Source organism: Ursus americanus, chromosome 2 (assembly GCF_024610735.1).
Source record: "Ursus americanus isolate L20-20 chromosome 2, mUrsAme1.1.p, whole genome shotgun sequence".
In the NCBI taxonomy this organism is placed as follows: Eukaryota; Metazoa; Chordata; class Mammalia; order Carnivora; family Ursidae; genus Ursus; species Ursus americanus.
In genome coordinates this window covers 101917723-101938389 of record NC_142128.1, presented here as the reverse complement: position 1 = coordinate 101938389, position 20667 = coordinate 101917723, and the positions used below count along the sequence as shown (strand labels likewise).

General features: G+C 40.4%; 1 protein-coding gene across 2 annotated transcripts in view; it reads right to left on the bottom strand.

Annotated features, from left to right (window-relative positions):
- The window catches only part of SMYD3 (SET and MYND domain containing 3), a 691979-nt gene that overhangs the window by 499018 nt on the left and 172294 nt on the right, over positions 1-20667 (bottom strand). For both annotated transcript variants that reach the window (XM_045796289.2, XM_045796297.2), the window contains exons 3-5: positions 8617-8724; positions 6573-6630; positions 4711-4847 (exon numbers count right to left, since the gene is read on the bottom strand). In XM_045796289.2, the coding sequence (XP_045652245.1) occupies positions 4711-4847; positions 6573-6630; positions 8617-8724 (303 nt within the window). The remainder of the gene's footprint in view (positions 1-4710; positions 4848-6572; positions 6631-8616; positions 8725-20667) is intronic.

Below are 20667 nucleotides of genomic sequence, written 5' to 3'. Positions count from 1 at the left end.
TTTGAAAATAAAGCTCTGGCAAATCACTCAGCCTCTCCATCCAACCACACCATCACTCTCCAGCCCCTTCTGGAGAAATTCGACAGGTACTATTACCCTCACTAATCTTCTACTACCACCTAATGCAAAACAAACATTTTAAGCATCAAGCTTCTATTCAAACTCTTATTGTAGTCACTAAATATAACAGAAACATGTATTCCACGGTAATAACTACCTTTTCGGATCCCCAGAAGAGGTCAGTGTGTTACCAGCTCAGGAGGTCAGAGGAGCCAGCACCCCTCACTCCCACCAGTATTTGCAGACCATTTGTCTGTAACTGTTGCCCTATACCAAACTCTCTTCTAAAATTCATGCCATTAATTTTACTTTCTATGTGAAGTCTTCCTGGATACCCACCCGTAAAAAAGTTTCCCCTTCGTATGACTCATGCTATTTAAAAAAAAATTTTTTTTTGAGAGAGAGAGAGAGAAGGTGGGGAGGGGCAGAGGAAGAGAGAGAATCTTAAGCAGGCTCCATGCCCAACACAGGGCCCAAAGTGGGGCTCCATCTCACAACCCTGAGATCATAACCAGAAGTGAAATCAAGATGTGGATGCTTAACTGACTGAGCCACCCTGGCACCTCTCATGCTGTTTAATTTTTTACAGCCAGGCAAAAAATTCATAAGTGGACAGGATATCCTTATAAAGCAAACTCCTACATTCTAAACCCGAATTGGCCATATCTTTCCACAGTCCTGTTTATGTGGGAGTGGTGAGCAAGAGAATAATATTGGTGGTAAGGAAGTGGAAGAAAAAGAAGCACAACTGGGGGACGCCTGCATGGCTCAGTTGGTTAAGTGTCAGCCTTAGGCTCAGGTCATGACTCCGGGGTCCTGGGATTGAGTCCCACATCGGGGCTCCTTGCTCAGCAGGGAGCCTGCTTCTCCCTGTGTCTGCTCTGCCTGCCACTCCCTCTGCTTGTGCTCTCTCCCTCTCTCTCTCTGATAAATAAATGAATAAAATCTTAAAAAAAAAAAAAAAAGAAGAAGAAGAAGAAGAAAAAGCAGCAGCACACTTGGGAATATGATCCAAAAAAATGACTACAGAACAATGCCTTTGGAGTAACGGGGCGGGGGGTGGGGCAGGTCCTGAGTTAAACCAAGTCTGAAGTAGCAGAAGCACATCCGATGTTGAGAACCTGGTCCAAAAAGAGATACATACACTATTTTCAACAGAATACCCCAGAGTTTTCAAAACATAAACTGCCACCATGGTCTTCTATTAGAAGAAGCCACCAGTGTTTTATAGCAGCATCGTCTACAACCACCAAATTATGGAAAGAGTCCAAGTGTCCATCAACTGATGAATGCATAAAGATGCGGTTGGTATACACAATGGAATATTACTCAGCTATAGAAAAGCATGAACTCTTGCCATTTGCAACAACATGGATGGAGCTGGAGAGTATAATGTTAAGTGAAATACATTGGTCAGAGAAAGACAAATACCATATGATTTCATTCATACGTCAAGTTTAAGAAACAAAACAAAGGAGCAAAGGGAAAAGAGAGGGAGAGGAAGAGAGAGAGAGAGAAATCAAGAGACAGACTCAGCCACAGAGAACACACAGATGGTCAGCAGAGAGGAAGTGGGTGGGGGAATGTGTGAAATGGGTAATGGGGATTAAGGAGTGCACCTGTCACGAGGAGCACTGGATGGTGTATGGAAGTGTTGAATCACTGTATCATACAACTAAAACTAATACCACATAGTATGTTAATTAAAGAAAAAGACAAAGAGCCTAGCGGGAATGAATCATGTGCTCAGGTTTAAGGACCTTCTCATCCTCCACTGAGCCCTTTCGATTCCAGGCAAGTCCAAGTTTAACAAATATACACATATTACCAAGTAAGACTTTTGACTTGCTAAGGTTTTTGCCTTGGTAGATAATTTTCCGATTTATAATCAGCCACACATTTCTATCACCTGTATCAAGAATGCTTTGCACAGGGTAGGCCAGCAAAAAAAATTTTAAAAAGGTCTGTTTAATTTAATAAGTGAATTCACTAACTTCTTAGGTGCCCAAGAGCTTCATAATAAAGGACTAATTGTAAGGAATGTTTGGAAATCTGAATTTTAAATAAAGAACATTTGTCTGAAATCTAAGTATTAAAAATATCAGATATAAAACAATTTCAAAAATTATTAAAACCATGTGACAGAGACATGAGGATTCATTGTACTAATCTCTCTACCTTCATGTATGTTTGGAAAAGTCCAAAGTCAAAAAACTTAGGATATAAACAAATAAAGAAAAGTTCTCAGAATTCCTTCTGCCTTAAGTGACCATGAGATGAGCTGAGATATAAGCTTAGCAGGTCTAAAACCTCCGTAAAACCAGAATGAATATAAATGAACATGACCAAAAGCAAAACACTACCTGGATTTTCTGTATTGGGGCCAGGCAAAGCCAGCCTTCTTCAAAGCATAAACCGGAAAACCGGTGCATGAGGTTGAAAAAGGCAGGGCTGCCTGGAACTACACCTGACAGTCTGTACATCTGTGGGCTGTGGGCAGTACACACTGGGGTGTCCACTCCTCTCTGGTTAATTCAATGCCACTAAGACAGAGGAAGAGGCAGAGGAATAAAACCCTCTGCCCAAGGTTCTCCACCCACTTCCAAAGCACTTGCCATGACCTGCACCAACACACGCTCACAATGTCAGCAGCTCATCCCTGATGTACATATGCACCAATGAGCTTAATATCAGAGTATCCTATTTATTTTTAAGATTTTATTTATTTGAAAGAGAGAGAGACATAGAGAGAGACAGAGAGGCAGAGAGGCAGAGGGAGAGGGTGAAGCCGACCCCCACTGAGCAGGAAGCCCAACACGGGGCTCAATCCCAGGACCCTGAGATCATGACCTGAGCTGAAGGCAGATGCTTAACCGATGGAGCCACCCAGGTGCCCCTAGACTAGTCTATTAAAAAAAAAAAAAAAAAATGACAAAGAAGAAGAAGGTGGGGAGAAAAAGAGGAGGAGGAAAGTGATCTCTTTTAAGGACATATGTGCAAGCAGAAGATTAACAACAACTTATAAAATCTTAATAAAACTTTTACGAGCAAGTACAGGAGCCATAAGGTAATGTTGCTTTCATCCACATACAAGGCAAAACTCACAGATCTGAGTCCACTTCCCCTCAAAATCTCAGAGATGTCTATGCTCTACTTTTGTGGCAATAACAAATACGACTATGTGGGGAGAAGGGAGAGCATAGTATTAAGACTTTGTCTACTTATTCATAATGACAGAACTTTCCCCTACACAGCATGAAAAGAATTTCACTGTAAGACATATGATCAAAATTTTTAAAAAAGAAATATGAGAAATAAAGTAATTCACATGTCACATTGAGCAATAGAAAGTATTTTTAAATATTTTCCATAAATACTAGTAACACCGGTAATTACCACTTGAACAATTCCTAACAACAGAAACAACAGTCACAGGAGAGCCACAGACTTAACACCAGGAATGAAGTTACAGTCAACACAAGGCATATTTTTATCTTTCAGAAGGTATTGCTCTGTGGAGTGTCGAAAGCACCTGTGTGTATGGTACACACGACACTCTTAAAGGCTCTGATTTTCAGAAGGATGTGAAATAAACACATGAGACACTTCTCATATGTATTATAAGTAAACACTGCATTTTGAAATCAGTTTTAAACTGTAGACAAACCAGAATGTAATGCTAAGGTGATACTACCAGAAAATCATAAAAACATACCCTGAAGTATAAAAATACATTCAAGAAAAACAAGAATACATCTCTAGCAATCACACAAATCACCTCAAATTCTTAGAAAACAGGCAGATCACAAAACATACTTTAAAAATATTCATGGGATAAATATGTTATTAGATGTGCACTTAGGAATTGTAATATCAGTGGCAAAATCACCCTCGAACGTAAAATTTTACTTGTTATTAAAATGCGATCGATATTTAAGCAAACCAAAATACGCGCTATGGGAGAGCAAGGACAGCAAACACACATCAGTGGGGATTTATCTGACCCTCTGTCCTCATCCCAGGGCAGAGAGCAGGGAGCACCCAGTGCATGTTTTCTCCCTGGGCCCAAACAAACCGTCCGAATCATTTCCAAGCACAGTATGTCAGGTAGCAACTACCAAGAGACCACACACAAAAATACTACATCAAACCTCTCTTTTCTATACTTAACATAGGATTTTAGTGACCTAAAACATTTAAACAGATTTTTAGACAATGATTTTTAAGTCAGAAATGGTTATATTTTCATAGTATTTAGAATTCACATAATTAAGAAATGGATTCCAATATATTCTTCATTTCAAAGACCAAGATCCATCACGGAAACAACACCATAAAACCGAACGCAGTGGCAACCTCAGCGATCCATTAGTAAGAAACAAGGGAATTGGCTGTTTTCTCTGGAGAAAAGCAAGCACACTTGAGAGCAGAGAGGGGACTTTGCAGGCCAGGAAGAAGAGTGCTGATAAACCAGAAAAAGTAATAATACCCTTTTCAATACAAGCAATACATTCACTCATTCTCTACTCAACAAGGTAGGGGAATGATTTAAGCCATGAGAGGTCCTAAATTTTCATGGATCAACAACAAAATAAGAAGTAAAGGGTTGATTTACGGCATAAACAAAGATATCAAACACTTAACACTTACTTTTGCAAAAGCTTCAAAAATGTCAAAGGGAAGTGGCAGCTGAGAAGCATCCTGAATTTCTTCTCTCATGAAATGTTGAAATGTCATTACGAGTTGCCTGAGGCCCTCTTTCTTCTCTTCAGTCAGTTTGTTAATATCTTTTTTAAAAAGAGAATAAACAGCACAATCACACAGTGAATTTTTAATGGACAATTTTCAGGTGTTCAATGCTAGCTGTTAAACCAGATTTATCCTCTCTAGATTTCATTCTGACAGAGAGCAAACACGTTCCTTTTCATTTTCTCACAACTACAAATTCAATACATACATTATCAATTAAATTGTGCCAAACTTCACCTACAATCTAAGATCAAATGCCTATCAAACAAAATACATACAAGTACAGATGAAAAACACTACAACCCAAATCAGGAAAGATGTGTTACAGGTCGTCCGCACTGCCCTGGACACATGCTCAAGCCACCACAAGGGCACCGAGGCAGTGAATTTAAGTGGATTGTTCCCTGAAACACTTTACAACCAGGTCATGACCAACTGATAAACAGTATATCTCAAAGGCACACACAAAAAAGAAAAGAAAAGAAAAAAGAAAAGAAAAGAAAAGGAAAGGAAAGGAAAGGAAAGGAAAGAAAAGAAGAAAGAAAGAAGAAAAGAAAAGAAAAGAAAAGAAAAGAAAAGAAAAGAAAAGAAAAGAAAAGAAAAGGAAAGGAAAGAAAAGAAAAGACGAGAAGTAAAAAATTCAGCTAGAGTCCAACTGGTGAAATGTGTCATAAAAAGTAGATCGAGAAGAACGGGGACCAACCCAAGAAATCTCGACTTCAAGTTATTCCCCCATTGAATAAACAAGACGCAATGCTGCTAAAACCCAAACAGAAGGAGAAGGTTCCAGAGTGTAGTCATCCAAAAATCATCCCGTTGAAAACTCAGCTTAATTTATACCACAAAAAGGTGTTAAGGCTAAGAGTATACAATCAATAACGTTTGAGAACATTTCACTTAAGACAGCATGTGTGACACTACTACCGAGCAGGGCTACTGTTAATAGTAAGACTCACGGCAAGAGATGTTAATTACTTAGCGGTAATATAACATGAAAAAATGACTAATTAGTCCCCCATTAAAACTGAAAAGATACATCAAATTGAACTACAGCATAATTCTGGGGCTCATGTCAGCTCTACACATTCTCTTTAAATTACTTGTTCAACAGAACAATTAACCCACCGATTTCTTAAATAATAATTTATTATCATTGGCACTTAGGATCCCATAACCATAAATCTGTACTAGACTATCTTCGTATTTGCCTCCATCCAGAAATATTAAACTGTGGAGCCAAGTTTACTCTATGAGCTCTGGCTACTTTGGGGTTGAAGTCATGGACAACCTCACTGAAGGGGATCTGTGCCAGCAGGAAAGGAACATAAACCCGACATTGACTGAGCTCTCAAACTGGAAGGCCCGTCAGAGTTCCCATATATCATGGCCACCACCACGGGAGTTGAAAAGAAGAACATCGTGCAATGCTGTCAGACAGCCTAAATCACCTACACCATCAACTCTGCTTATCATCTACAGGACCAGTGACCCTCAATGTTCCCTGGAACTCCTGGTTCACATCACTGCTCCCTGGCATCAAAAAGAAACAAAGATCAGGGTCTAGTATAAATTCCTAAAAGGCCCAAACTACCCTGGAATAAATTAAATAAGCTAATGAGTCAATCGTATATAAAAACATGAAAAGATTTGTTAGAATTGCGTCACATAATGAGACGGAACCCAACAACGTTAAAAAGAAAGCAATGCATGAGGTCAGCAAATAAATGGTGGGATCTGTTTGGTGCTGACAGACAATCACTTACTTGACTCCAGATCATAAAATGAGTAAAGTTTCTCTGATTCAGACGGTGTCTCTTCCATCTGTGAAGCAAAGGGGGAAAACACCAAAAACAATTTCAAGTGCTCCAATATATCAATGAATATATTTGAATCTCTTTAGATATTTAAGTGAAACTCTATTTAAAAAGACAACATTGTATATATTCCTCCTCTTCATCACTTTCTTCAAGTTGAATTATTCTATCAGTAACAATTTTAAAATAAAGTCTCAGTTGTGACTTAACCCATCACTTTAATTTCCAAATGGAAAATTCTTTTACAAGAAGTTCTCGTACTTTTATTTCTTTTTCCCCAGCTCTATCCACAGACTTGTATCACTGTAAGGATTTTATTACTAATCATGATAGAAAAGCAGAGATGGATGAATAAATATAAGAATTTATTACAAACCACAACCTTCACCAAATTACCTGGAGTCAAGAATCATCAATTTCCTTTTCTAAAACATAGGAGAATCACAGATTCCCTGGGTTGTTGTGGGGATGAAATGGGGTCTATTCTGTAAAGCATGTAGCACAAGGCCTGGAAATCCTAAGTGCTCAATAGAAGGGATCTATTATTATCTGGGCTTTCTATTAGATTCTGCTCCAGTAGGTCCTGGTTCTCAATCTTCTTGATATTAAAAAAGCAAAAAAAAAAAAAAAAAAAGTTCAACCTTAAATATAATGATCATACTTTTAATACCTAGCAATTAAAAAAATGCACAATAACAAAGTTGATCTGAATTTATTAATACTTTGAAATAAATTTGTGCTTTTTAGTTCAACACAATATATATATATTTGCAAATAGTAGCTAAATATATGATAGATGTTATATATTCAGTCCAAAGATAATGCCCATTTGATATTCCACATCCAGTTTTTTTTTCCCAAAGATTTTATTTATTTATTTATTTGACAAAGAGAGACAACCAGCAAGAGAGGGAACACAAGCAGAGGGAGCAGGAGAGGAAGAAGCAGGCTCCCAACAGAGGAGCCTGATGTGGGGCTGGATCCCAGAACACCGGGATCACACCCTGAGCTGAAGGTAGATGCTTAACGACTGCGCCACCCAGGCACCCCGCAGTTTTTTTTTTAAGTGAGATATAATTGACATATAACATTGTGTTAGTTTTAGATATAAAAACATACTTTTACATGATTAAAACTCTCTATAAAATTTGACAGCCCTCCCCCACCCGAAAAAGTCAATAAACAACAGGACAGAACAGAGCTGGAGCCTGAAATAATCCAAGAAAGAGATATTCATGTGAAAGCCTGGCAAAAGGAAGTCTGGAGGGTATCGCCAGGGGATTATTTCACCAAACCCAGTGGTTGTTCAGGCAGAGGAGGGGAAAAGGACTGAAGAAACATTTTCAGTGAAACTTGGCTAAAAAAAAAAAAAAAAAAAAAAAGATAAGCCCTCATCCACATAAGAGTAATTATCTTCTAACTAAAACCTCATTTCAAGAAGCAAAAGTTAGACACCTGCCCCGTGCATTAGTTCATAGCCAAAAGTAATGAAGGCAATGTAACAGACATTTCTGACGTTTCATGACTTCAGTACAGGACCTTGTGTTTCTAGGGGATTGCACACATACACAGGGCCTTCAAAGAGGGCCCTGTGCTGTCTCGCCACCACTGATGCTGTGATTAATAGGGAAACAGCAAGTTTTTGTCTTAAGACACTCCCCGAAAGAATCCACCTTCTACCTTCACACGGGTTTAAAGTCAGCCTTAAATAATAATACGGAGCACCTGGGTGGCTCAGAAGGTTAAGCGTCCTACTCTAGACTTTGGCTCAGGTGGTGATCTCAGTGTCCTGAAATCGAGTCCTGCCTCGGGCTCTGTGCTCAGCAGGCAGTCTGCTTGAGATTCTCTCTCCCTCTGACCCTCCCCCCACTCAACCCTTTCTCTAAATAAATAAATAAATAAAAACTTTTTTTTTTAAATATGAATAATACATACATCTGCAAGTGCTTTGGTTAATTAAAACCAGAGAACATTTCACAAGTTTTATACTCACAAGTTTGAAAACAACTCTGCCAAGCAGTCGAACGGAATCCGGGGGATACCTGGGTTTGCAGCTTTTAAGGCATTTGCATTCTCGTTTATGGTCCGGCCAAGCTTTTTTCTGTTAAGACAGGAGTGGGGAAGGCACATGTTTTAACTCTCATTTACACTGGTTTTGAACGTGGAGAGTCATCAACATTAATTTAATGTCAACAGCCTAAATGTAACTGCAAAATAGAAAATGAAAGCAATATTCGAATACTATTAATGATGCAGAACCCAGTCTTTGCCAAGCACGTAATTACCAGGCGTGGACATCAACACTCTCCTCCGCTTTTGTCCTTTAATTGACCCGGTGGTTATTACCTGGCTAGTGGAGTTCAAGGAAGAATCATTATGGCTTACTTAATAATTTATAAGATAATCTTTTATCTTTTAGCTGATGAAACAGGATTCAATAAGAGAGTAATTTTGAATACAAAAAGAAAATATCACACCAAATTAGAAAATAAACCCATGGTTCAGGAAAACCAAAACAGGGCAGATAGCCTTCTGAATTTCTATGCTGCTTTAGAGAGTATAGAAGTATCAGGAGCTACCATAACAATAAATATAAAACCTTTTGTTTTTGAAGACCACACAGAAAGGGGTTATTAACTAAAATGATCAAATGTCATTTGCCCAGGACCGCCGTGGTTTAATTATGTTGTCCTGGCCCAATCATTAACAGTACCCCTTTTCATCCTGAAAAGTGTGCTTTGGATGATAAATTATATGGTCACTTAATGCACAATCCTACCCATGTGCTGGTATGGCTGAAAAGACCAGTGAGCCAGTCACCAATCCTGCAACACTGAGAAGAGAGGACAGTGGGGAGGACACTGTCTCCCTGAATTGTGGAGTCAGAAATGTTATGGCTCCTTCACATGGAATGACTTCTATAAGGGAATACAATCCAGAGTATCTAAGACTTAACCCTGGTGAGTGGGAGAAGGCTCCACGGAATGTCTGATAACGTTCTCTTCCAACTGAGCGCTAGAAATTCCATCACTAAATGCCCGACGCTCACATGCATTCTTGCTTCAGAAACTGTAAATCTGTCCCCGACTTCTGGCCCTATAAAATCCCTCCAGGAGGAACTCTCTTTTCCACCTGTAGCACAAACATGCAGTGCAACCAGAAATTTCAAACCTGGGGGCACCTGGGTGGCTCAGTCGGTAAAGCATCTGATGTTGGCTAAGGTGGTGATCTCGGGGTCCTGGAATGGAGCCCCGCATCAGGCTCCCTGCTCAGCGCGGAGTCAGGTTGTCCCTCTGCCCCTCCCCACTCGTGTGCTCGCTCTCTCTCACTCTCTCTCTCTAATAAATAAATTTTTAAAAAATTCAAAAGTGCTGCAGGTACTTTGAAACTGTTGACTTGCATTCAAGTTCAAGCAGCATTTAGCTCAGAAAGACTGGCTGGGTTGAGTTGCTGAGTGAAGGTGTGGCTTGTCTGCTATCTCCTATGAACCCAAATCTTGAAGACACTGTTTGTAAAGGGTACCTCATTTCTTTTATCAACTTGACCCACAAGTGCCTCATTTCATTTCTTCTTACCCACTATAGGAATGCTCTTAATGTGATGTTTGTCATCTTTTTTTTTTTAGTATTTATACTTCACTCACTTCTAAACAAGACTGAGATGCTTTGAAATAAAGATGTATATGAAATAAGGTTGTAAAATTAGAAACAGAAAATGTTAAAGTTATTAAAAAAAATAGTCCTCTAGCATTTACTTAGCATTTTACAGTATGTCAGACACATGGCTAAGCAATTAAAAGAGGATATTTCATTTGATTTTTACAATAATCCAAATGGTAGATATTATCCCTACATTAAAGATGAATAAAGTAAGGCTGGGTGGGATCTCACCACCAAACTAATAAACATAAAAGAGGAGAGTAAAAATTCTTAGTATTCTACCCTGAGAGCTAAGTAATTGCCATGTCTGCACACTACATTTATCTGACTTGCCTTGCAGGCAAGGCAAAAAATAAAGCATAATGGCTTATATAATTCTCATCTGCCATAAAAGAAAAACACATAGCTTTACCAAGTATTAAATCACAGAAGGAATTTATTCCAAGAATGCTAATCAACGTACGGACAATTATAATGGCCGTCACAGAGCTACTTCTAATGTCAGGACTCACTAAAAGGCATAATATTAAACTGTTAAGTTAGTGAAAGAAAATTTTCTATTGTTTAGGGGGCTAGTCTTAGACCAGCGATTAGCAATGGGCCAGCATGGATAAGATCCTTTAAAAAAGTATGGTTCCACTGTCAATTAAGTTTGAAAACTGCTACATAATATACACCCTGCTTAGGGACTGGAAGTAATTTAGTTTGCTAAAATGCTCTGCATGAAAGAAACTTGGGTAACTTAGTTAACACAAGAGTTTCCCGTGATTGTTACTGCCATCCTTTGGGAAATTAGATTGGTATATATGGACTCAGATACAGCTATTTTCTTTCTTTCTTCATCTGATCTTTCAGTGAGAGCGGGTTTAACAGACAAATTCATGATCATTCACAGTGATAGAAAACTAGGGTGCTAATATTTCTTATTTCTGATTGAAGGGTGAACCACAGCTTTGGCAGAACAGTTTTCATTTAGTATTCAAAGCTGAGCAGGCTGATAGATGCCCTCATTGGATCAGCTATGTAGGCAGGAAGGAACCACAAGTACCCATGGGTCTCTGAGAAAGCACTCTGGCCCTGTTCAAAGCCTGAGCAAGTGTGCAGATGACAAAGGACTGCACCTAGCAAAAGAAGGCTGAGACCATTTGGACCAAAAGGTCTGAAGAGCAGATTTTACTCGATACTTGTAAGTACAAGAGACCATCCACAACTCCTTTGTTATGTTCCGAGCATCTCCGTCTCCTGCCAGCTTACCAGGGTGAACTATCAAATGTACCCCTAGGTAATGAAACTGCTGATCTGTTAAATGGCATTACTTAAGAGTTAAACAGCCACATTTTGGAGAATTCCTGTCAAAACAACTTTAGGTCTTTAGCATAATTAATACTGCACTCCTATTTCTCAACAGTAATTAGAAGCTAGACAGTATGTTTCTTAAAGCTATTCCTAAATTACTGCACGAGAACACCAGAGAACATACTTATCTTCCCATTTGCTTTCCGGAAAATGATATTCATTCTTTTCATCTAAAAACCAAATCAGATCTATATAAATATAGAAAGTAATCACACCACTTAAAACTGATCTATAGCATAGTGTCAAGGTACAGCCTACTTCATATCTTACCATGATATTAAAAACTATGATTTTAAAACAGTAATTATTAGGATTTACTGTCACGTCACCATCGCATCTTACCATACGGCTCACTAACAGAAGCACACCACAGAAAAGGCTTACAAAGCAATCTTTTAAGTAACCGCCTATGACATTGAAGCAAAACTTCACGATCTTACAAGAGCACTAGGCATTATGTACACTGTACAAACTTTAACCTTGGTCTAGACCTCAACAGCACATAATATTATCTGCCAGTTTTTCAAAGACAACTTCCTGATTTACTTTTTCCTATTTTCCTCCCTTACCACAATGCAGGTGTAATTAAGATTTTGTTCACAATACTGGCTGTAATGTGTTCCGTTCTGAAAGTTGAACATTATCAATGATGTACAATAAGCACAAATTAGCATGAAAGACAAAATTAAAATATTGCATTAAGACAGAAAGAAAATGGGAAAAAGAGTTTTGGATGGAAAAAGGAAATGAAGACATCTACAAAGACTCCACATGTCAGTACATACAGGACTCAGAAACCACTGTGGAATCTCTACACTTTCACGCTCTATAGTACTTACAGTGACTCGGAACAAAAACTAATTAAGTGGGGCGCCAGGATGGCTCAGTCGTTAAGCGTCTGCCTTCAGCTCAGGTCATGATCCCAGGGTCCTGGGATGGAGCCCTGCATCAGGCTCCCTGCTCAGAGGGAAGCCTGCTTCTCCCTCTCCCACTCCCCCTGCTGGCGTTCCCTCTCTCGCTGGGTCTCTCTCTGTCCAATAAATAAATAAATAAAATCTTAAAAAAAAAAAAACTAAACTAATTAAGTAAACCAGTAGCTCCCAACGGGGGTAACCCTAATCTGGAGGGCTGTTTGGTAAATGTATGGGGGCATCATTATTTGTCAGGATGCCTGGGGAGAGACATGGGCACTGAGTGGACAGGAATCAGAGATGCTGGACACCCGTGAGGGACAGTTCCATACAATGAAGAATCAATCCTTCTGGGCACCTGCGTGGCTCAGTCAGTCAAGTGTCCAGCTCTTGATTTTGGCTCAGGTCATGATCTCAGGGTCATGGGGTCAGGGTTCATGCTCAGCAGGGAATCTGCTTAAGGATTCTCTCTCCCTCTCCCTCTGTCCCTCCCACTGCTTGCATGCTCTCTCCTAAAAAGTAATAAATAATAAATCTTTAAAAAAAAATTGTTCAAATCCAAGGCGACTTTTAAATATCCAATCAAACATTCTCTAGAGGAGACAAACTTGTTCCCAATTATCCGAGCCTGGAACCAAGCCTCCTTTCACATATAAAATCAAAGAACTTGTTTTTACACAGCCTTCACAGCACTGAATTTTCTAGGTAAATCAAGGGAAGACTTCTTAATTACGTCTTCTAGTTTACTCGTGCCTGAGCATCTCCTACTACAATGTGTATTATTTTTGTTGTGTTGAGTACCAGGTGTTATTTGTAAGGGATGAATCACTAAATTCTATTCCTGAAACCAATATTACACATATGTTAACTAACTGGAACTGAAATAAAAATTTGAAAAAATAAAATACATAAATAAATTATACATTATTTTATGATAAGTTATTTTTATTTTTTTCTCCTTTACATACAAGATATGGCATTATATTGATACTGAATTTTAAAAATATGTAACTAGTTAGATTGTATTAACTATGGAATTTCATTTCAATATAGTAGAGAGGACAAAAATATAATTACTATAAAAACGTTGAGGGGCACCTGGGTGGCTCAGTCGGTTAGGTGTCCAACTCCTGATTTCCACTCAGGTCATGATCTCGGGGTCATGGGATCGAGCCCAGCGTTGGGCTCTGCACTTAGCATGGAGTCTGCTTGAGATTCCCTCTCCCTCTCTCATGGCCCCTCCCCCACTTATGTGCTCTTTGTCTCTCTTTCTAAAATAAATATAAACTTAAAAAAAAAGAGTTAGGTCTAAGAGAGTTGAAAACTGCGGATCTAGAACAATGCTACACAGGTATAAACAGCACATGCACACCCAAAATATATATTTAAATTCGCAGCCTGGGATGACTGAAGAGATTCTGATGGTAGTGATGAGATATGATCAGGTGTCCAAATTCTTTTTAATCACCACAAACAACTCCATATGTAGCTAAGGTTGAAAAACCACTGATCCAGACTAAATTAAAAAGAAGGCCATTGTACATACTAAATAGAAGAAACAAAAAAATACTACCCTATACTTATTAAATTATTATTAGAACTGTAAGGTTCTCTAATCTTTTTTTTTTCTTTTAAGAGTAAGAGAGAGAGAGAGCTTGTGTGCAAGCAGGGGGAGGGGCAGGGAGAGAGAGAATACCAAGCAGGCTGCACGTCCACTGTGGAGCCCAACGCGGGGCTCAGTCTCACGACCCTGAGACCATGACCTGAGCCAAAATCAAGAGTCAGACACTTAACTAATTGAGCCACCCAAGCACCCCTCTAACCCTTCTGATGGTGTTTAGTAATGAACATCAAAATTCTTAATGTGCATACTGTTGGCATATAAATAATATTTGTAATGGACTTAACCCTCATCAATGTAAATGATGTACAGAAAAAGCGTAAGAATGCTCTTCATACATTTGTTTACAGAACTGAACAAGTGGTAGTAATTTTTTTCAGTTTTTCCTAAAAGAAAAAGCTATTTTTGCTCTCTCCCTCTTCATCTCTCAAAAGTAGTCCAGTATTGAATTACAAGTTGGCAGACACATGAAGGTCTAAAAAGTTGGAATCTGGGGGGAAAAAAAAAACTGGAAAGCTAAGCCAGTGTCTCATCTGACTGACAGGTATTGATTAAAATCTTGCATAAAATCTCCTCAGAGCACACGAGAGACCTAGTGATGCCATTAGACCTTTCACTTTCAAAGCTCACTGAGTGCTGCACCAAACCGAGCGTGAGAATGCCTTCCCACTAGCCTTCATCAAGTTAGACCGAGCCAAATATAAAGGCGGCAGAAGAGTCGTCCCAGGGCAGCAAGCTGACAGAAGAAACAAGAAAAAAGTGTTACTTCTTCAGAAAATGGAAGTTACAGTCTCCTGGTTAACTGAGGAACCATATAATAAAGAATAGTATTAGTGCCCCAAAGCAAGTCAGTGACCATCCAGGGTACGATTCTGGTCAAATCCATTCTGCCACCTGCTTTTATAAAGTTTTACTGAAACACAGTCACACTCAAAATTTACACTCCCTCCTTTGACACAATGACAACCGAGTTGAGTAGTTAGACACATCTACTACCCACAATGCCTAAAATATTTATTATCTGGGCCACTACAAAAAAGTTTGCCAACCTCTGATCTAATGAGAGAGCATATGAAGATGGAATGACCTAACCGATATATTCTAGCTGGAAAGACAAAACCACTCATTTACCTCTACAGACTGCCAACCATCTTTGAAAGAAACTTCCGCGCTGGATTACTCAGAAGGTCAGCACTGCGTTCTAGCAGAACATGGCGCTGCAGCACATGTATTTTAGCTCCCTGGTACAAGTAATCATCAAGTGTTCAATTCACTAAGTATATTAGAAGGGCCATCCATGAATGAGGAGTTCAACATCATGTCTAGAAAGTGGGGATAAGACAGGCTGCACAAACAGGGCAGTGGAGGCCATGACAGAGCGAAGTTACCCTCAAAGTCTTTTCTGAGAGAGGAGCCAACCTACCAAGCAGAAATCCAACAAGGATTTAGCATCAAAGAATTTATGTCGGGCAAAGAAGGGGATTGAAAAGTAGCATTAAGGGGCGCCTGGGTGGCACAGTGGTTAAGCGTCTGCCTTCGGCTCAGGGCGTGATCCCGGCGTTATGGGATCGAGCCCCACGTCAGGCTCCTCCGCTATGAGCCTGCTTCTTCCTCTCCCACTCCCCCTGCTTGTGTTCCCTCTCTAGCTGGCTGTCTCTATCCTGTCGAATAAATAAATAAAAATCTTTAAAAAAAAAAAAAGAAAAGCAGCATTAAAAAGAGAGACTTAACCAAAAGTCTGCATGCCAAACAGTCTGAAAACACCTCCTTGCTCTTGGAATGACTTTGAGTAAGGAGAGAATTGTCCAAATGGAGATTTGGTTGAATTTGATGCTAATATTTCTGATGCAGAGATTTGCCTCAGCCTTCTCTTTGGTCGTCCTGGCCTCTCTCACCCTCCTAAGATGGCTTTCTCGACAGCAGTCTCATTGTTTGAGGGGCTGAAAGGCTGTGACCACTTCATTACAGAGGAAAGGAGAGCCATGCACACTTAAAGACTCTGCAGTGAGCGATAATTTTTTTAAAGAGTATTTATTTAAGAGACCGGGGGGGGAGGGGCAGAGGGAGAAGGAGGAAGAATCTCATGCAGCCTGATGCAGGGCTCGATCCCAGGACCTTGAGATCATCATCTGAGCTGAAACTGAGAGTCAGGACATTTAACGACTGCACCACCCAGGCACCCCTGCAGTGATCAATATTTTTAAAACAATTTCTTGAGATATAATTTACATTACAATATGTGCCAATGTTAAGAGTATAATTTGATGAGTTTTGACAAATATATACACACATCCTTGTAAGAACACCAAAATTAAGATATAAACTGTCATTACTGCCCTCCCCACCAAAGTTCCTGCTTCCCTTTACATCCAAGCCCTCCAACCCTGGTAACCGGTGATGCGGTCTCCACCATTAGACACTACTTGTGCGTATCCTAGGTTAGCGAACAGCACTCCTTCTTCCAATCTGGCTCTATTCCCTCAGTATGAGGTTTCTAACATTCACTCATGTTGGGGCATTTTTCAGTGGTTTGTTCTCCTTTACGGCTGAGTGTGTGTGTGTAGTGTGTGTGTGTAGAGTGTGTGTATGTGTGTGTAGTGTGTGTGTGTGTAGTGTGTATGTGTGTGTAGTGTGTGTGTAGTGTGTGTAGTGTGTGTGTAGTGTGTGTGTGTAGAGTGTGTGTAGAGTGTGTGTAGTGTGTGTGTAGTGTGTGTGTGTAGTGTGTGTCGTGTGTGTGTATGTGTGTAGTGTGTGTAGTGTGTGTGTAGTGTGTAGTGTGTGTGTAGAGTGTGTGTATGTGTGTGTAGTGTGTGTAGTGTGTATGTGTGTGTAGTGTGTGTGTAGTGTGTAGTGTATGTGTGTAGAGTGTGTGTATGTGTGTGTAGTGTGTGTGTGTAGTGTATATGTGTGTGTAGTGTGTGTGTGTAGAGTGTGTGTAGTGTGTAGTGTGTGTGTGTAGTGTGTGTGTAGTGTGTGTGTAGTGTGTGTGTATGTGTGTGTAGAGTGTGTGTAGTGTGTGTGTAGTGTGTATGTGTGTGTAGTGTGTGTCGTGTGTGTGTAGTGTGTGTAGTGTGTAGTGTGTGTGTGTAGAGTGTGTGTATGTGTGTGTAGTGTGTGTGTGTAGTGTGTATGTGTGTAGTGTGTGTGTAGTGTGTAGTGTGTGTAGTGTGTGTGTAGTGTGTGTGTAGTATATATGTGTGTGTAGTGTGTGTGTAGTGTGTAGAGTAGTGCGTGTGTAGTGTGTGTAGTGTGTGTGTGTATGTGTGTGTAGTGTGTGTAGTGTGTGTGTGTAGAGTGTGTATAGTGTGTAGTGTGTGTGTAGTGTGTATGTGTGTGCTGTGTGTGTGTAGTGTGTGTGTGTAGTGTGTATGTGTGTGTAGTGTGTGTGTAGTGTGTAGTGTGTGTGTGTAGAGTGTGTGTATGTGTGTGTGGTGTGTGTGTGTAATGTGTGTGTAGTGTGTGTGTGTGTGTGTGTGTGTGTGTGTGTGTGTGTGTAATGTGTGGGTACTCTACCTAGGAGCAGAACCGCTGGTTTGTGTGGTTAAGTGAACATTTAACATTTTTAGAACCTATCCAACTTTTCCAAAGCTCGTGACCATGTGACATTCTTACCAGAAGAGTATGAGGTTTCTAGCTTGGTATAGTCAGTACTTTGCAGTTCAGCCTATCTGGTGGGTGGGTATGTAAAGGTACCTAAATGTGGTTTCGATTTTCATTTCTCTGATGACTAATGATGTTGAACATTTTTTACTGTTTATCTTATGACACGGCCATTCAAATCAAACCCATTTTACTATGCTGTCTTACTACTCAGTTGGAAACATTTTAAATAAGTTATGGGTACAACGCCTTAACCAACTCCGCAGGGAGTGTGTCTGTGATAAGCCAGCTAACCAATCCACAGCCCTATCCCCTCTCTCTGCTCCAAGTCCCAGAGTCAGGTACACCAGGCAATGAGCGACCATTCCTATAATCCAAAACCCTCGGGAATTATTCAAATTCGGCAGTCCTAAATGGTTTGACTGTTCTGCCTTGCCTTTCCCACAGAAACCCTAATAAAGGATCCAGCCTCAGCTTTTCCCCAGGCTCCTGCCTTCCTCCCCCTGATACCCTAGGCTTCCGCATGTGGTCCTGTATGGCGATCCATGCTTCCTGTTCTAGGAACCACAAGTGTAATAAACATTTTTTCCTGAGCCTCTCTGTGTCCCATCTTGTGACTGACGATCCCATGAAAGGAAACAAAACAGCTCTATTTCTGGATTCTCTATTCTATCCATCACTCTCTACATCACTCCTAAGCTTTAGAATAGGTCTCTAAAGCAGGGGTCTAAATCCTCCAACTTTGCTCTCCTCTTACCTAAAAGGACTCAGTTAAGTATTCTGCATTTCCACATAAATTACAGTCAGCTTATTCATCTGTGGGACTTTGAATGAGCTTCACGGAACTGGCATCTATACAGTGATATTTTAAAAATCACATATTATAACTATGGATTTTGAACTGTTAGAATCAATTTATACACAGGACTTAATTTTGTTTCGGGTTTTTTTTTAATTTTTATTTCAAGAGAGAAAGAGAGCAGGTGTGAGATGGGTAGGGGGATGGGGGGGAGAAGCAGAGGGGGAGAGAGAGAAATCTTAAGCAGCCTCCATGCCCAACACAGAGCCGGCCACGGGTCTCCATCTCACAACCCTGAGATCATGACCTGAGCCAAAATCAAGAATCAGACGCTTAAATGTCTGGGCCACCCAGACGCGCCTAGACAGGGCCTATCCTTGTGTTCCAGAACAGAATGTAAATATTAATCTTGACAATACAAAAGTAAAGGTACAACCGGCAAATTACAGGAAATAGAGTGGTAACAGATAGAGGGATGAGTGGGAACACTAGTATGTTCACCTTTCAAAGTAGGGAATCAAGAGACACTGTCTATAAAGTAGATCCCCCTTACCCAAGAGGGACAGTTCCAGGACTCCAGCGGATGCCTGAAACTGCAGATAGTACCAAACCCTATATACACTACTTCTTCCTACACATACACACTTAGGAGATGTGACTACAAGGTAGGGAGTACATAGAGCATGAATATGCTGGACAAAGAGACGATTCAGGTCCCACGTGGGAGGAATGGGACAGTGTGGGACAGTGCAAGACTTCACCACGCTACTCAGAACAGCATGCAATTTAAAACTTATGAAGTGTTTATCTATGGAATTTTCCACATAATATTTTTGAGATGCAGCTGACGTCAGGTAACTGGCAATGCAGAAAGGGAATCGGCAGATAAGGGGAGATGACTATGCTTGATAAAGCATAGATGAAGGTTTGCCCATATTGTTTAAAGTGACAAACTCAAGAAGGGGAAATTGACCCTAACAGATGTATAACAGTTATCCCCAAACTAACATGGCCAAAGCAAATTTTTTCCCGAGTCTCTTACAGAGTCTTCCCCATGTTACAAATGCAATCATCATCTCCCCAAATGCTAAAGCCAAAAACAAATCTTTCTTGATTCCTGTCTCCCTCCTCATCCCATAATCATTCCCCATTTCTTTTTCACGCAGTCTCCGCCCCTCTTTTAAGCGCCACACAAACGTATCAGTTGCCTATTCAATATCTCCACGAGTATGTTCAGTAGGCACAAACTCAAAACGTGGTATTAAACTTCCCCTCCCAGCACCTGCTCCGCCACCAGATTTCTGTAAGTCGCTAACTGGCGCCACCATCACCCGAAGCTGCTCACCTCTGACTCTTCTTTTTTCCTCGCCTCTTACATCTAACCTCTTGGCAAACGTTCAGCTACACCTTCAAAATATGTCTGAGATCCAGTCATTTCTGAGCGCCTCACTGCTACTCCTCTAATCCAAGCCATCCAAGCTCTTGCCTAGATCAGCGCTTAGCACACACTAAACTCCCGAACTGTTGAATGATTAGTGCAGCCAGGAGCAAATTCAGTCAGCGTTCCTTCAGATCTGCCTGGTCCTCTTTGGTGCCACTACTGTAGTCCTGGCCACCATCATAACCTCCTGACTGCCTCTTCATCCCCTACCTTTACTTCCCTTATGCTATCCCCACAGCAGTCAGAAAGGTTCCTTTAAAATCTCAATCACATTGTAATATTGACCCTCCTTCCCCCCTTATAATCCTATAGCAGCAGCCCATTACACACAGATGTATATTTTTATGTATATTTTTAACCACAGCATATAAGGGCCTTACCATAACCTGGCCCCTACCAGCTCTCCAATCTTATCCCCTACAACCTCTGTTCACGCCCCTGGTCCACCCTCTGGCCTTCTTGTCGTTCCTTGAACGCACCATATGCAATCCTGCTTTTCCATTTGATGTGCACCCAGCCTGAAACTCTCTTCTCCCAATCTTGGCATGTCTTGATTACTTCTTTCAGGTGTCCACTCAAATGCCACTCCTGAGAGGTCTTAGATCGACAGACAGATTGATAGATAAGACAAGTAGATAGGTAGGTAGGTAGATAGGT